Here is a 14,748-nt window from a genome sequence, read left to right as displayed (position 1 = left end):
GGCCAGGACTCATGTATTAGGTGCTTAATATGTTTTTGAATGAATGATTGGATAAAGGGTTATATTAAAACCTCTTTAGAATTCTGTTGTTCTCAATTTGTAGTCTGCATGAGGAGTACCTTATTACTTGCAGATTTGGGGGCGCGCTCCCAAGACTGTCTCTTTTCGTCTGGGGTTGGCCCTGGAATCTGCAAGGAACACCCTCCTTTTACCCACAGGAGATTATGAAGCATATTATTCAAAGCGCCTATGAAATTACCCGAAATTACCTTGGATACTTACAAGTGTGAACTCCGAGAGGGCCAGGTTTTTGCCTGACGGATCTTGGGAACCCGGACTGGTGCCTGTACGGATCAGATGCTCCCTAAATTTTTGCTGAAGGAATGAATGAATCTCTGCGGCCACTTCCCGCTGGAGTGTTTCATGAGTGTGTGCGGAGCGCCTGCGGAACGACGGACTCAGCGGGTTGATGAAGGAACGCACGACGCGGGCAGGCGAAGCGCCAGCGAGGAGGGACAGGGGTCTGCGTGCGGCGGGGGCGAGGCCGGCTGTGGGCGGGGCGCGCCCTGAGGCCCACACGTCACGCCTCCGGAGTAGCCGGAGCGCGGCGGGCGGGGCCATGACGTCATGCCCGCCGGGCGCAACCCGCACGCCGCTCGGGCGCGGCAGCGCCGTGACGTCACGCCTGCGGAACTCCGCGCGGCGGCGGGGCGGGGGCGCGGGGCGCGGGGCGGCGGCGCGGGCCGGGCGGCGGCATGGCGGAGAGCGAGGCCGAGACCCCCAGCACCCCGGGCGAGTTCGAGAGCAAGTACTTCGAGTTCCACGGCGTGCGGCTGCCGCCTTTCTGCCGCGGGAAGATGGAGGAGATCGCCAACTTCCCGGTGCGGCCCAGCGACGTGTGGATCGTCACCTACCCCAAGTCCGGTGAGCCCCGCCCGCCCGGCGCCGCAGCGCCCGCGGGGCTGCTGCGCGCGCGCCAGGGGCTTCCCGTCGGGGGCGAAGAGGGCGGCGGCAGGGTGGTCGCCCTCGCCCTGGTGCCCCTTGTCCGTCCCGTGTCCAGAACCCAACGGGGCGGGGTGTGGGGTGGTCGGCCCGCCTTAGAGAAACCTAGGTCCGACTGCTGCGGAGGTGAGCCCGGGGCCTAATGCTGGACAGCGTCCTGGGGATGGAGCCTGTTTGGCTGGAGCTGTCAGGAGGAAAGGCCCAGGGCCGCTACCCCTGCCATTACCCGGCTGGCTGTGTGACCTTGGACATTCACTTAACCTCTCTGTTCCTGGACCCGGTTCAGCCTTTGATGAGTGCGAGATCGTGGTGATCAGCTGGGAAGGGGTATAAAATGGGCGTCAGGGCTGTGTAGGTCCCTCGTTTTCTGCGTGGGCATCGGGTGGGGGATGGGACCAGCCGTTCCCAGAGAGCCTGCCCAGTGTTCCCTTGTTTCGGGGCCGCCTCCATCACCCAGGTGTCCCGCAGGAACCCCGGGGGCATTCACACGTGCCAGCGTCAGCCGATGTAATACTCCCAAAACCAAGTAAGGAAGGGATGGTCTTCCCCACTTTACAGTCTGGGCACCGAGACCCGGGAAGTGGCTTGTCCAAGGTCACACGGCGGGTGAGTGGCAGAGCGGGGGTTTCATGCCAGGCTGCTCTGTGCCCGGGACCTGATTTGGGAGATTACTGTGTAGTGCCCCTTCTGAGGTTAATAGGGAAAAGGGGCAGCTTTCCTGTTCTCGGAACATACCTGTGAGCTGCCCTTGTTGCCACTGAATCGGAAAGGGAGGGGGACACCTGAATGCAGACTGTGTGGTGCGCCCTTGGTGTAGAAGGTGGCCTGTAGAAGGTGGCCTGCCTGGAGGTCGTGTTGGACCTGTGGTTGGGGGCGGAGGTGCTCGCTGGAAGAGCTATAGGCTTGGCCATCACAGCCATGCAGGGCCCAGACATCCAAGTAGGCCTGATTGTCTGAGGAAGGGTGGGGAAGGGGCTGTCCTTGGAAGGGGGAAAGGAAGACGTGCTTGGGCTTCCTGATGTGGCCAGGGACTTCCTTTCTCCTGCAGCCCCACTGCTCCTCGCCCAAACTGTGGGGCCTCATGAGTGCGGGGATCAGAACTTTCCAGATTTTAGGTCATAGATACCATGCATGCTGTGAGACCCTCAGCTGTGTGGAGCTCTACATCAGATCCCTACATTCAGTGGGCTCCATAAAGACTAAAAGTAGCCTATGTCAGTTTAGGAAAAGGTTTGCTTCCAAATGAATTGTGAAAAGTTTGGTTTGGGGAGCTCTTGAGGATTTTGGAATTGCAGATGAGAAATTGTGGTGCGGGAGGAGATGGAGGGGGCAAAGTTAATTAGCTGGAAGGGGTGGGGGAGGCAAAGGCCCGGAGGCTCCCTGGGAAAGCTGTATACTTGGGGCTTGCGGGAGGTGTGCAGAGGGGCCCTGCATCGGGGGCTGGGTGGAGTTCTACAGCGGCCTTTTTGGGTACCTTGCTGGGGCATGGAGCAGTAGTTTAAGGAAGTTTTCTAGATAACCAGAACTCTTATCTGGTTTGTAACTTACCTTTTAAAGACAAACAAAAGCATACCTTAGACTTTTTAACAAAGAGAGTAAGCATATGGATCTCTCCTTCGGTGACGGAAAACCCAGCGGTGGCCTCAAGACCCTTGCGTGAGGTCCCTTCACAGAGAGCCCTGGGGAACTGCCTTTGTAAGACTTAAAAAAAAAATGTCCAGCAGCCCCAGGGCCTTTCCAGGCTCTTCCCAGTGCTTCTGAAGGCTTTCATTCTCCCCACCTCAATGTTTGTAAAGTTCATACATGACCCTTATTAAGAGGGCTGAAGAATTGGTCCCCAAGATCTGCCCTGAAGATTTTCTCTCAACTGTGGAAAAAGGGCCCTGTAAGTCATCTCCAATAGCATCTGGTAGAGCAGGAAGGTCTGGGTGCTCGTGAGTCGATGCCCTTGGGTGAGTCTAAGCCTCCGTCTCCTCTGCTGTGAAATCCACAGCTTAGACTGCACAGCTGTGGAGGTGCCTCAGGCTCCAGGGTCCTTTGAGGGGCTGTCACCTTGAGCACAGGCCAATTGCAGCTCGAGGGCGTACTTCACCGGTGGGTAGGTGGGCACTTACTGAGTCCCATGTGCCAGGCACTCTGCCATGTTAATCCATGAGGACTGTCATGTGTTTTTATCCCCCCAAGGCTCAGAGAAGGCAGGAACTTGCTCAGAGTCACAGAGCTGCTGAGGGATAGTGGCCGGGTCTAGCCTGGCCTCCCGGACCATGGTTTGCCTTGCCCTTAGCCCACCGGTGCCCTGTTGCTTGTGGAAAGTCATGAGGGCGGCTAGACTCAGGCCCCAAGAAGGAGGGGTCATTGGCCCACTTTCCAGCGTGCTTTGTGACTCAGAAGTCTCAGGCCACTTAGGGTTTTGTTTCTGTCATTGCTCTGAGTCCTCTGAAGGTGGACTTCAGGTGGCCCAGTTCACATTTCCTTCCCCTTTTTCGTCCCATCCCCTTCCTCTCTCCCTTCCACTCCCCCATCATGAGTGGGTTTGTAGGAGGCACCAGTGCTTAGAGATTAAGAGCCTGCCTTTGAAGCTGGAGGTTCTGGGTTTGATAATGGCTTTGCTTCTGTCAGCCGTGTGGCCCTGGGCAAGTGATGTAACCCCTTAGAGCTGTGGTTCCTGCAGGGGTAGGAGACCGCCTCACCCCCTTGTTGCGTGGCAGTGAGGATGAGTGAGATGGTGGCTGCAGGCTCCTCCCCAGGCAGATGCGCAGTAAGCACACAAAGGGTGGTAGTATGAGTGCCAGTTTTCACTCCCCAAGCACCTGCTGTGTCCAGACGCTTTTCTAGGTGCTGGGGGTACAGAGAGAGGTCCCATCTGGTGCCTGTTGTTGGCTCACTGTCTGCTGGGGGACAACTACAGCGTGGCTGGTGCCAGGACTGGGGCGAGTAGCCAGGACCAGCAGAGGCCCTGGAGATAAGCCACAGGGTCCTTGGGTTTCCAGTGCCCAAATCTAAGAGATTGTGATCCACTTGCAGGTGGTCAGAGCTGGAAGAGAAGGATGTGCAGGTCGCCACTGATGGGGACCTGGGGTTCACAGGGCTCCTGGGGGATTTCTAGTGGTGAAGGCAGCAATAATGAGACCTGCTTTTTTTCTGCAACACTCCGCTACTCTCTAGGATTTTTTAAATTGTCTTGCATTTTAGCTCAGAACCAATGTGCGCTCTAGGTGGGTGGCGAGTGCCTCAACATCTTGTGCCTTGAGTCCTAATCCATGTACTGAGCCATGAACAGTCTCCTCCCCAGGCCCCAGGAAGGTGAAGAGAGAGAACCACATGCAAAACCTGGGGAGCCTCCGGTGCAGAACCGATGCCAGGGAGATGCAGGTTCTCATCCCCACGGTCTCTCCTCCAACTCTGCTGTGGCTTGCTCATCCCCACCATCTACAGACCAAAGCTATACTCAAGCGGTGGCACCCTCTTCCCACCTTGCCCCTCCCTGAGTGTGTAGCTACCTACAGAAAGGAAATGATCACAAGGACATGGGACTCTTCTTAGGACTGTGCTGCCCAATAGTAGCCTCTAGCCACATGTGACTATTTAAATGTAATGAATTGAAATGAAATAAAATGAGAAATTCAGTTCTGGGCTTAGTAGCCACATGTGGTTCATGGCGACCATAAGTTTTGGACAGCCCAGATGTGAACTGCTTCTCCAAGTGCTCCAAGTCCTGTGGGACAGCCCCAGTCCTCACTATAATCCAGACTCCGGGAGCCCACGGTCAGTGCCTTCTGAGGGCCCTTCTGTTTATCACTGCCCTTGTTCATGGTCACGCGGTCTCTTTGGTCCCAGGACTGTTGTCGGCTTAAATTGGATTGTCCGTGGCCAGCTCTCCCAGCTGTCCGTGCGGTTCCGTGGTAAGCACTGCTGGTGGTTTTGCTAGCAGGTCGCCCGTCCCTGAAGCTACTGACTGTCGGCTTTGGAATGTGTTCCTTGCCTCGGCCAGAGTGCCCTGATCCTCTTCTCCTTGAGGTTGCAGCCAGCCCTGAAGGTCACTCACATTCTCTGTCCCTGCCTGGGAGGGAGAAGTAAGTCACTGCAGGGAGTGGGGGCATCTGGCCCCGTTCTAGCACTGTCCCTCGGTAATGTCACTTTGCTCTTGAAAAAAACAAGAGGATCGCACCTGATAGATTAGTTAAGTCTTAAATTTTAAGACAGCCATGGGCGGGGGACCCACAGGTCTCAGCCTAGGCGGATGTCTTAGTTTTCTTGGATGTGCTTGTTATCATGAGTTGGGGAGTTGTGAATGACGTGATGCTGTCCTCAAGGAGCTTGCAGTGGCACGGAGTCCAGGCTCCTGATGCTGAGGGCTGCGTGACAGGCCAGGGCAGGCATCCTCAGGGCCAGGCCAGGGGCCCAGGCAGGAAGGTCACTGCAGGACTGCAGGGAGAGAGGGGCTGGCACCTGGCTGTGAGGAGGTGCGGTTCCTGGTCACAGAGACTGTGGTCTGGACACAGAGACCTGGTCTCTTCCCGCCCTACCTCATTTGAGCCTCAGAAGAGTCCCATGTCCTTGTGATCATTTCCTTTCTGTAGGTAGCTACACACTCAGGGAGGGGCAAGGTGGGAAGAGGGTGCCACCGCTTGAGTATAGCTTTGGTCTGTAGATGGTGGGGATGAGCAAGCCACAGCAGAGTTGGAGGAGAGACCGTGGGGATGAGAACCTGCATCTCCCTGGCATCGGTTCTGCACCGGAGGCTCCCCAGGTTTTGCATGTGGTTCTCTCTCTTCACCTTCCTGGGGCCTGGGGAGGAGACTGTTCATGGCTCAGTACATGGATTAGGACTCAAGGCACAAGATGTTGAGGCACTCGCCACCCACCTAGAGCGCACATTGGTTCTAAGTGTGAATGCCCCTCCCTTTCAGCCTCACCAGGAAGAGTGGTGAGGGCGGTTCTGTACAGTGGTTAGTCACCTGCCTCCCAGGAAACAGGGCCAAGGCCTGAAAATTGTAGCAGGACGTTTCTTTCCAGGATGACTGACCCTCCCTCCCTTGCTCCTTTGCTTTGCTCTCGTTTCAGCTGTTTGCACATAATTAAGAGGGATTGGGATTGGGGGGGAGGGGCAAATCCACGTTCGTGGGTCAGTTCGGGGCATGTTTCTCATCATTATCACAGCGGGGCTTGGAAGAGAAAGCCTGAAGAAGATCCCACAGGGTTCTGGAGGAACCGAGGAACGGGCTGCTGGGAGGAGCGTCTTTCTGAGCCCAGTGGAACAGCACGAGACCCTGAGTCCCCCCTCTGAGCTCCAGGGCCTCATCCTGGATTCCTCATTTCTCATTCTTCCCAGGGATGGCTGCCCCCCTCCCTCGCTCCCACGTGCACTTGGTTACTTGCCCTGCGGGTCCTGTGCCTGGTGAGCTCTCGGGTCTGTGTGTGCATCTTGGCCCCTGCTGCAGTCTTGGGATTCTTCCTCTCTCGCCTGAAGTATCCCATGGCCTCTCCCCTCGTTCACCTTTCACTCTGAAGCCAAAGTGACCTCTTGGGAGCAGATCTGACCTTGGCCACTCCCTCCTTAGACCGCCTCATTGGCTCCCCATTCAGCTCTGTAGCCAGTCTCCCTCTGCGGTCTGGATCTAACCTGCGCTGCCTCTTGCCAGCCAATGGAACTGCCTGAACACACCCAGTTCGCTCTTGCCTGTGGTCCTTTCTCCTTCTGTCCGGTGTAGACCTCCCCTCCCTTCCCTTCCCTTCTCCCCTTTCTCTCTGACTACCTGATGAGGACTGCTTATCTTCCAAATGCCACTTCCCGGTAAGTGTGGGACTGACTACTAACTACCCGTGCTTCCTGGGCGTCCCTCGTGTCTTTCAGCCCTCTAGGGATGGCATTTCCTTTCTCCTCGCTTACTTAGGTTCTGATGAAGAGTCAGCTGTGGTCCATTTTTCCTCTGTGGAATGGGTATTTTTTTCTTTGGCTGTGTTCAAGATTTAATCTTTGATTTTCAGCACTTTGAATATGATGTGTCTAGGCATTTTTCAGAGTGGGGGATACTTAACCCTGCTTGGGGTTCTCAGAGTTTCTCGGATCTGTGGTTTGATGCCTTTTATTGTTTTGGAAAAGTTCTCAGCTATTATCTCGTCGAATATTTTTTCTGTCCCATTCTCTCTCTCTTCTGAAATTGCATGTGTTAGATTGTTTGATATTTGCTCCGCTGATCTTGGCTGTTCTGTTTTTTCACTCTTCTCTTTGTGTTTCAGCTTGGGTGATTTTTGACCAATCTTCAGGTTAACTGATTCATTCTTCTACTGGGTCAGGTTTGTGAGCCCATTGAAAGTAGTCCACATCTCTGTTATTGTGTTGTTATTTTTCCTCTAGCATTTCTACTTCTAGTTTCCATCTCGCTGCAGAAATATCCCATCTGTTCATGCATGTTGTCTACCTTTTCCATGAAATTCTTTAACATATGAATCAGACTTATTTTATATTCTCTCTGATTCTGTTTTGTCTCTTGACAGTAGGATGATTTTTTTTCATGCAGTACTTTTTGACTGCATGCTGCACAGAGTGTGCTGACATGACAGACAGAGATCAGTTGTATTTATGCTTGGAAATGGGCCTGCCTTTTCCTGCCAGGCCATTAGTGTGGGGGGTGAGCCAGTCTGGTAGGAGTTGGGATATATTTGGGTTCTGTTGTTGCTGAGGTCACTCGAGTGACCACTCATGTGAACTGTAGTATCATCTTGTGCTTAGCATGGGGGCTGAAGTTCCCAGAGGGTCTTTTTTCAGTGTTCCTGCCCTACCTTCAGCTTCTGGTCTGAACCTTAGAGGGGTTTCTTAAACCCTTGTCCTTCCCCTGGGGGTAACTGCCATGACTTGTTGCTCTGATTTAATGGCTCATAGAGGAGGGTTTTGAGGGGTAGTCCTCTGTGCGGTCCCGCTGCAGCCTTAGGCATGTGCCAGGCTTTGGTGGGGCTTTCTTGGTGATCTGCCCCCACTGAGTGGCAGCCAACTCTGCCTTGATGGTGGGTCTTATGCAGGAAAGAGTTGCACATCCCTCTCCCAGCTGGTCTCAGATTCCAGGAACTGTTCCCTGCCCCTCCCCCAAAGGCAGGGGGTTTTTCTTTCACTGGTTCTCCCACGTACTGAGTCTCCGTGAAGGCCCTGGCGGGGAGGAGGGGCGTGTGATGCATTTGCTGCCCCTCATCCAGTCGCCTGAAGTGCCTTTCCTGTGGAGGAGAAGGGTCCTGGCAGGCTCTGTCCTTTTCCTGCAGCCGCGGCACTGAGGAACGCTGTCTCCAGCTCACCCACCCCCAGTCTTTCCCAGGAGCACCTGTGTAGGTTCACAGAGGAGACCTGTTTGGTGCCAGCTCTCTCCTGATTGCTGAGGAAGCCTGGGAAGGCCCCTCTCTTGGCGATGGTAGAAGCACGAACAGCCAGCAGAAGCAGGCAGGGCGCTGTTGGCCGTGGCAGGGTGCCGAGGTGCACCCAGAATCACAGAGGTGGGTGCTGTCTTCCTGTGGAAGGGGCTCTGAAGTCACGTTGGGGCGCGGAGCACTGGCCCCCCTCACGTGCACACTGCAGACACCCTGCAGCTCACTGGCTTGCCCTCCTGTCCTTAAGGTCCTGCGTCAAGTGCTGCTTGTGAAGCGCTGTCACTGACTTCCCAGGCCCTTACGGAAGGTGAGGCCTCTCCCCACTTTGTGGGGCCTCACATTCTCCCCAATGGGCCCTTGGCCTCTTGGTGGGGGCTGTGTGGGAGGCCCTGAGCATGTGCCCACATCTGTGAGTCACAGAGTCACTGGCAGGGGCAGACCAGGAATCTGGGCCCCAGATTCTCAGGGCCTCACCACACAGGGACCGTGGCAAGCCAGAGTTGTCTGAGGATAGGCAGCCTCCCCACCTGGATGAGAGGCCATCTTGGCTGGAGGAGGGAGTCCTGCTTCGTGACCAGGTGCGTTTCCCCATGTCCAGCAGGGACCCAGCTGCTGGAACAGTGGGCCAGGGCTGGGAGCTTGTGGCTGCTGCTCAGGCCAGGTGAGCTTCCCAGGGCCCAGGTCTGGAAGCTGAGCCCCCAGAATCGTGGGTCTGCTCCCAGCCACCTCCTCCCTCCGTCTCATCCTTGCTCCGACCCCGGCTGTGGGGACCCAGGGCTAGAGCTCTGGCTTGCAAGTGAGAACATGAGGCCTGTGGTCTTGATTTTTCTGCCAAGTGCTTTATGGGCTGTGTGTGTGTGTGTCTGGTTTGTATTTGTGTGCATATGTATGTAGTATGGCATGATGTGCATGGCATGTGTGGTGTGTATGTATCATGTATAGGTTCATGGTGTGGTATGTGAATATGTGTGTGGTGTGTGGGGGGGTGGTATGTGTGGTTTGTATGTATGTACATGGTGTGTGTGTATGTGTGAATGGTACATGTGGTATGTTTTGTGTATGTATGATGCGTGCATGGTTTGTAATGTGTGCATGGGGTGTGTATACGTGTTATGCGTGTCGTGTGTATGTGTATGCATGAAGTGTGTGTGTGATGTGTGTATGTGTGCTTGTTTTGGGTGTGTGTGTGTAGTGTGGTGTGTGTGTCATGTGTGTTAATGCTTTGGTTCTGGAGGCAGTTCTGGGTCTGGCTTCATGCCCTCCAGTACCGCAGCCCAGGACAGTTACTCTCCAAGCCTGCTTCCTTGTGTGGGAGATGCGGGGCCTGTGAGGACCGGATGCAGATGTGGTCATGGTTGTCTGTGATAGTGCCCAGGACGCTGTGCCCCGCACATGGCCGCCCCGTGACAGTGCCTGGGGCGTGCACACCAACCTGGCTGATCCTGGGCAGCTTCAAGGGAGCGACTGGAACTCAGTTGGCTTCCTGTCTGTTTGCATCTGAGTGACAGAACTGCAGCTCTCTCTGCATCCCGTGTCCCTGCGCGCATCGTGGGGTTGTCTCGAGAGCTGCAGCAGCACAGGTGGGCCCTCTGACGCACACAGGTGGGTCAGGTGCTCAGCGAGTGCCCCATCACCTTTGCTCTTTGCTTTCGGGTCGGGAGCATCTTGGGAGCCTTCTCGGCATCTTTGGAAGAGGAGGCCCCACCCCTGGTGAAGGGCCTGCAGCAGCCCAGCTCTGGGTCTTCTGGGTCAGTTGCACTGGGTTGCAGCTTTAAGTGCTCAGTTGTGGCTGTTTCTGAGGGTTTGGACAGATCCTGACTGTAATACGTTGATGTCCCTGACTCTAGAATGCCCGTGGGGCACATTGTCTTGAGTGGGGCACGTTGAACACATGTGCTCATCTCTGTCTCCTCTTGAACCTTCACTATATGAGGAGTAGAAAGCTCTGAATCCCCGAGAGAAGGAGAGGTGGTGAGCCGGCGTTAGAGGTGCCAGCTGATTTTGGAAGCTCGGATGCTGTGACTCAGTGTCAGCTGACATAGCAGGTAGTGCCAGCAGAGGGCAGGGCAGCAGGCATGTGACGCAGTTGCAGCTGCAGAACTCCGGGAATTGGATGCACCTGGCCCCTCAGAGGGGGCAGTTGTGATGGGGGCAGATCGACAACAGGAGCAAAGACAGGTTTCTTTGGGGAAGTTGATCCAGAGAAGCTGTGGATGTGGGGCTGGAATCCAGTGTATATCGGAAATGGGGGGTCATGTGAAACCTACACCCTTGAAAGGGAGGTTCCCATCCCCCCCTCCTTGGCTCCCGGGATGCCTGTGGTCCCCTAGGGCAGAGAGAGGAGGTGTCTTCTCTGGAGACATTTACCCCAAAGGAAAGACCTGTACGTGTGGACATCTCCTGTCTCAGCCGTGAGAACAGCCAGGCTGGGCCGCTTTCACGGACACACGCAGCCCGCCCTGTAGTCAGCAGACCTTGCCCAGCCACATGGGGCTGCATCCAGTGGCTCATTCTTACCCGTGTATGCACTCAAGGTCACCAGATCTTCAAGTCTCCAGCTTGAAGGGTAGAGTCCTGCAAAAAAAAACCCCACAGAGCAGAAAATGAGTTTGGAGAAATCAAAGTGTACAGAGCAGAAGAAAACCTAAGGGAACAGAACAGCGCCTCCCTCCCAACTTGCGGTAGTGTCCTCAGAGTGGGGACCGGCGGGCCTGCATGAGGAGGGGCTGCAAGAGAGGGGCCGGGGCAGGTCCTGAAAGAACCAGGGGTTGAAATATGACAGCTGGAACTGTAAGCATTCAGTAGTGAGGTTTGCACGGTCAAGTGCAGGAAACGTCCCAAGAAGGAGAATGGAAATTTTTACAAAATGGTATCAAATAGGAGCAAAAGAAAATTGGAAGATCTCAGAGTTCCATAAAGAGAGAACAGAGAACGTGAAAGAGAAAATTCCTGAAGCCAGGATTTCCAGGTCAAGGGCATGAGTTAAGGAACCCCCATGTGTGTGGCACCACACGCACATAAGTGTATCACTGTGAAATCTTGAAACTGAGATAAAGAAGGTCTCAAAGCTTCCAGAGGTAAAATCAGGTCACATTTGAAGGACTGGAAGCATGACCTCTGTGCTCTGAGTACGACATTGGCAGCTGGAAGTTGGGAACAGTGGGTAAAGGCTGTCCGGCCTGGATTCTGTCCCAGCCACACTGCCAGCAGAGGGAGACATAGATGCTCGTAGTCACACCACCATCTCAGACAGTTCTCACCCCCAGGAAGCCTCTAGAGGGTGGGCTCCGCCAGAGCGTGAGAAGGCCCCGGCGGGGGCCACAGAGGTAGAGGCCGCGGGGCATCCAGCCCGAGGGAGACCCCAGGAGCCATTTGTGGGGAGCAGAGGGGCGGGGGCCATGTCCCTAAGAAATAAACGGAGGTGAGGGTACCCCATGTATTGGCCATACTGAGAGGGTTTGTTACAGAGTTGGGGAAAGAATTAATAGCTACATAGAAAACTAGGCAAGCAAACAGGCAGTTACTTAGGAAAAACAAGATCTTGTATAAAAAAGGACGCACAGCCCCTCCCTGGTGTGTGTTGAGGGAGGCACACACACATTAGGTGGACAGGGCGTCGTGCATGCCCACCTGAGAGGAGAAGCTTGCGTGAGGCCGCTGGGCTGGCTGAAACCCAGCAGGCCATCGAAAACATGGGTCATGAAATAACTGATCAACCATTAGAAAAGTGAGGGTAAGGGAGAGTCCCCGAGGGTTTGCTCTGGGAGGGTGGGGGTGGGAGGAGAACTGGAACTTCTGGTGGGTGTCTTACGGTGCTTTGAGTTTTTTAGAATAGATTCAAGTGTGACTTTGGTAAATGATAAAAACGAAAATGGAAGAATTCCAATTCTGGAAAATGGAAGGTTCCAGTCCCAGGATTCTGGTGGCTTGGGGCCCAGTTTCAATAGGTTCTGACCGCAGAGCGTTGGTTGGGGATTTTGTTGGACTCCCGCCTTGCGTGTGACAGGCTAGGCCCTGGGTCCCTGGGGAGTCTCCCCAGGGCGCTGGTGGTTTCGGCCATGGGCCCCGACCGACTCTGCAAAGCTCGGGGCCTGTGTCACTGCCCAGCAGGGGGTTGCGGCCCTGCCAGCCTCCCAGGGTTCTGGTCTGGCAGCCGGGCTGTCCTCCGACTGCCCTCGGGTTTGCTGGGAAGGAGGCTGGCGTGCTGCCGCGTGCTGGCCGCAGGCTCAGGCTGCAGTGGACACCTGGCCTCTCTCTGCCCGCTTCAGGACGTCAGGCCCGCTGGCCACAGGAGTGCAGGCGCTCCCAGCCCCACTTGACCCTCAGGCTGCATGGCGGGCCTCATGCAGGGCTTCTCTGCCTTACCTGCCCCCTCACTGCCCAGCTCGCTGGGGACTCACGGGCTGGGGCTCCTGTTCCCGAGGTAGCCCCCACCCCCCCCGTCCTGGCTTTGTGGACTCAGACTAGTAACCGAAACTCCGCTTCTGCGTCCTTACAAACAACCCCTGGCCTGGGGCGGGAGCGGCCCTGGCTGTCGCCTCTCACCTGGGCATGGCTTCCAGGGGACTGGACGGGGGCTGCCGGTTTGGCAGAGGGGGCTGTGGCGTGTCCTCCTTTGTGAGCCGTCCCGGTCAGTGGGACCGTCGTGGTCTTAGGAGCTCAGAGCAGTGCCTACCTGTGTGGCACTTCTCTGCCCTGAGCCTGTCACTTCGTGGCCTGACCCCAATGGCCCCATAGGAAGGGAGGGGTGTTGCCTACATTTTCTGGAAGGGGAGGCCCGGACTCCCAGGAGCCCTTGGTGCAGGCTTGCTGAATGGGTAAAGGGGTGGTGGGCGGAGGCCCCTCCAGGGGGCGAGACCACCGCATCCTAGGGAGCACTGTGACCTAATCCTGCAGGAGACAGGCCGTTTCACCCCACCCCAGCTTCTGAGGGCGCAGGGAGGGAGGGGTGGGTGATGTCCTGGCGGAGGGGAGGGAGCTCTGGGCAGGGTGCCTGGGGCGGGAATGGCTTGGGTGCCGGGGTGCTGGCTGGGGCCAGGAGTGTGAAGGGCGGCAGGTGGGCATAGACGCGGCACGTGACACCAGTCCGGCCTCCTGTGCGGGCGGGGGCTCCTCAGAGCTGCTTCCTTCAGCCCTCCAGGCCCGTGTGTTTGTGTAGCACCTACTCTGTGTCAGGGACTGAGACGGCAGTGTGAGTGAGTGGTCGGCAGAATAACAGCCCCACAAAGTCCCCTCCTGGTCCCCGGAGCGTGTGAGTGCTTCCCGTGACAGTGAGGGGTGCCCCCCAGCTGCCTGCCGGGTGGGAGAGTCAGGTGGGCTATCTGGGTGGGCTCAGGGGCCACAGGGCTCCTGACGGAAGAGGGAGGCAGCGGGACTACAGCTGGGTCGGGGAGAAGCCCGTTCTCCCTGGAGCCTCGAGAGGGAGCGCAGTGGCCGAGGCCTTGATTGGGCCCAGCGAGGCCTGTGTTGCCCTTCTGACCTTCCGGCTGTAGGGTAATAACTGCGCTGGATTAAGCCCCTGAATTTGTGGTAATTGGTTATAGCAGCTGAAAGCATGAATCTATAGCTAAGACACGTTCCCTGTGCTCATGAGCTGCCCCCCAGTGTCCACAGGGCACTAAGAGCAGGACAAGGAGAGCACAGGGCCCTGGGGTGGGTCTCCGTGAGCCACTCTTGGGGGCAGCCAGCATTTCCATGGGGCGGGCACCGGATGAGACCACGCATGGGGAATGTTTATGGGGACAGTGGCCCAAAGGTCAACTCCAAGTTGGCCAGGCTGAAGGGCAGCCTGTTGGTTTGGGCCCTGGGGGTGCTGAGCTCAGGAGACAGAAGACTGAGCACAGAGTGCTAGAGGGCTCGAGGGAGAAGACTTGGGGGAGCAGGGCTGCCCCCAGATGCCAGGGCACAGCAGGGGTGGGTGGCTTCAGGGGGCACTGCCCGGGGGTGGGATTGTAGTGGGGGGCTGGGAGAGGACTGGCAGTAGCTGGCGCCTGGCAGAGACCCGTGCAGAACCTTGCAGGGGTGTGGAGGTCAGACCTGTGTTTGGTCTTTAGTTGAGGTGCTTAGAAGAGCATCTGAACCCAGGAGTGAAGGGTCAGTGTTGTCACTGTGCTGGGCAGGCACAATGTGCCTTCCTGTGGGCCATGCTCAGAGCTGGAGGTCAGGCCAAGGGTTGCTCAGCTAGGAAGTGGACTTGCAGGGGCTGGAGAGAGGGCCGCTGGGGACAGGCTGGTGGGCCTGGCAGGTAGGGCGTTTCCTTTTGGGTCTAATGAGGCTGGGCTGCTGGTCTCCCGGCATGGTTATCTAACGGAGGCCAGGACGGGGCTTGAGGAAGTGACCCGTCCATACTGATGTGGGATGGAGTTACATGCAGAGAACGCCTGTCCAGGT

The 14,748-nt window shown here is 56.5% G+C and overlaps 2 protein-coding genes across 5 annotated transcripts in view; one reads left to right on the top strand and one right to left on the bottom strand.

The window, feature by feature from the left end:
* The window catches only part of PNPLA3 (patatin like domain 3, 1-acylglycerol-3-phosphate O-acyltransferase), a 38,853-nt gene extending 38,328 nt beyond the window's left edge, over nt 1-525 (bottom strand). The window contains exon 1 of the mRNA XM_073213999.1: nt 283-525. The gene's annotated coding sequence lies outside the window, so the exon portion shown is untranslated. The remainder of the gene's footprint in view (nt 1-282) is intronic.
* Nucleotides 526-701: 176 nt separating this feature from the next.
* SULT4A1 (sulfotransferase family 4A member 1) overlaps nt 702-14,748 on the top strand; it is a 31,767-nt gene continuing 17,720 nt past the window's right edge. For 2 of the 4 annotated variants that reach the window (XR_012121633.1, XM_073213996.1), the window contains exon 1: nt 703-924. Coding sequence is in view for 2 of the 4 variants with exons in the window: in XM_073213996.1 (XP_073070097.1) it covers nt 756-924 (169 nt within the window). In the remaining 2 variants the exon portion in view is untranslated. Of the gene's footprint in view, nt 925-14,748 lie in introns of all 4 variants that reach the window. The other 2 variants (XR_005058155.2, XM_037006815.2) reach the window with 2 other exon arrangements.

The sequence above is a fragment of the Manis javanica genome, chromosome 10 (assembly GCF_040802235.1).
Source record: "Manis javanica isolate MJ-LG chromosome 10, MJ_LKY, whole genome shotgun sequence".
Classification (NCBI taxonomy): Eukaryota; Metazoa; Chordata; class Mammalia; order Pholidota; family Manidae; genus Manis; species Manis javanica.
Note: the sequence above shows the minus strand (reverse complement) of the source record. Positions and strands in the feature narration are given on the sequence as shown.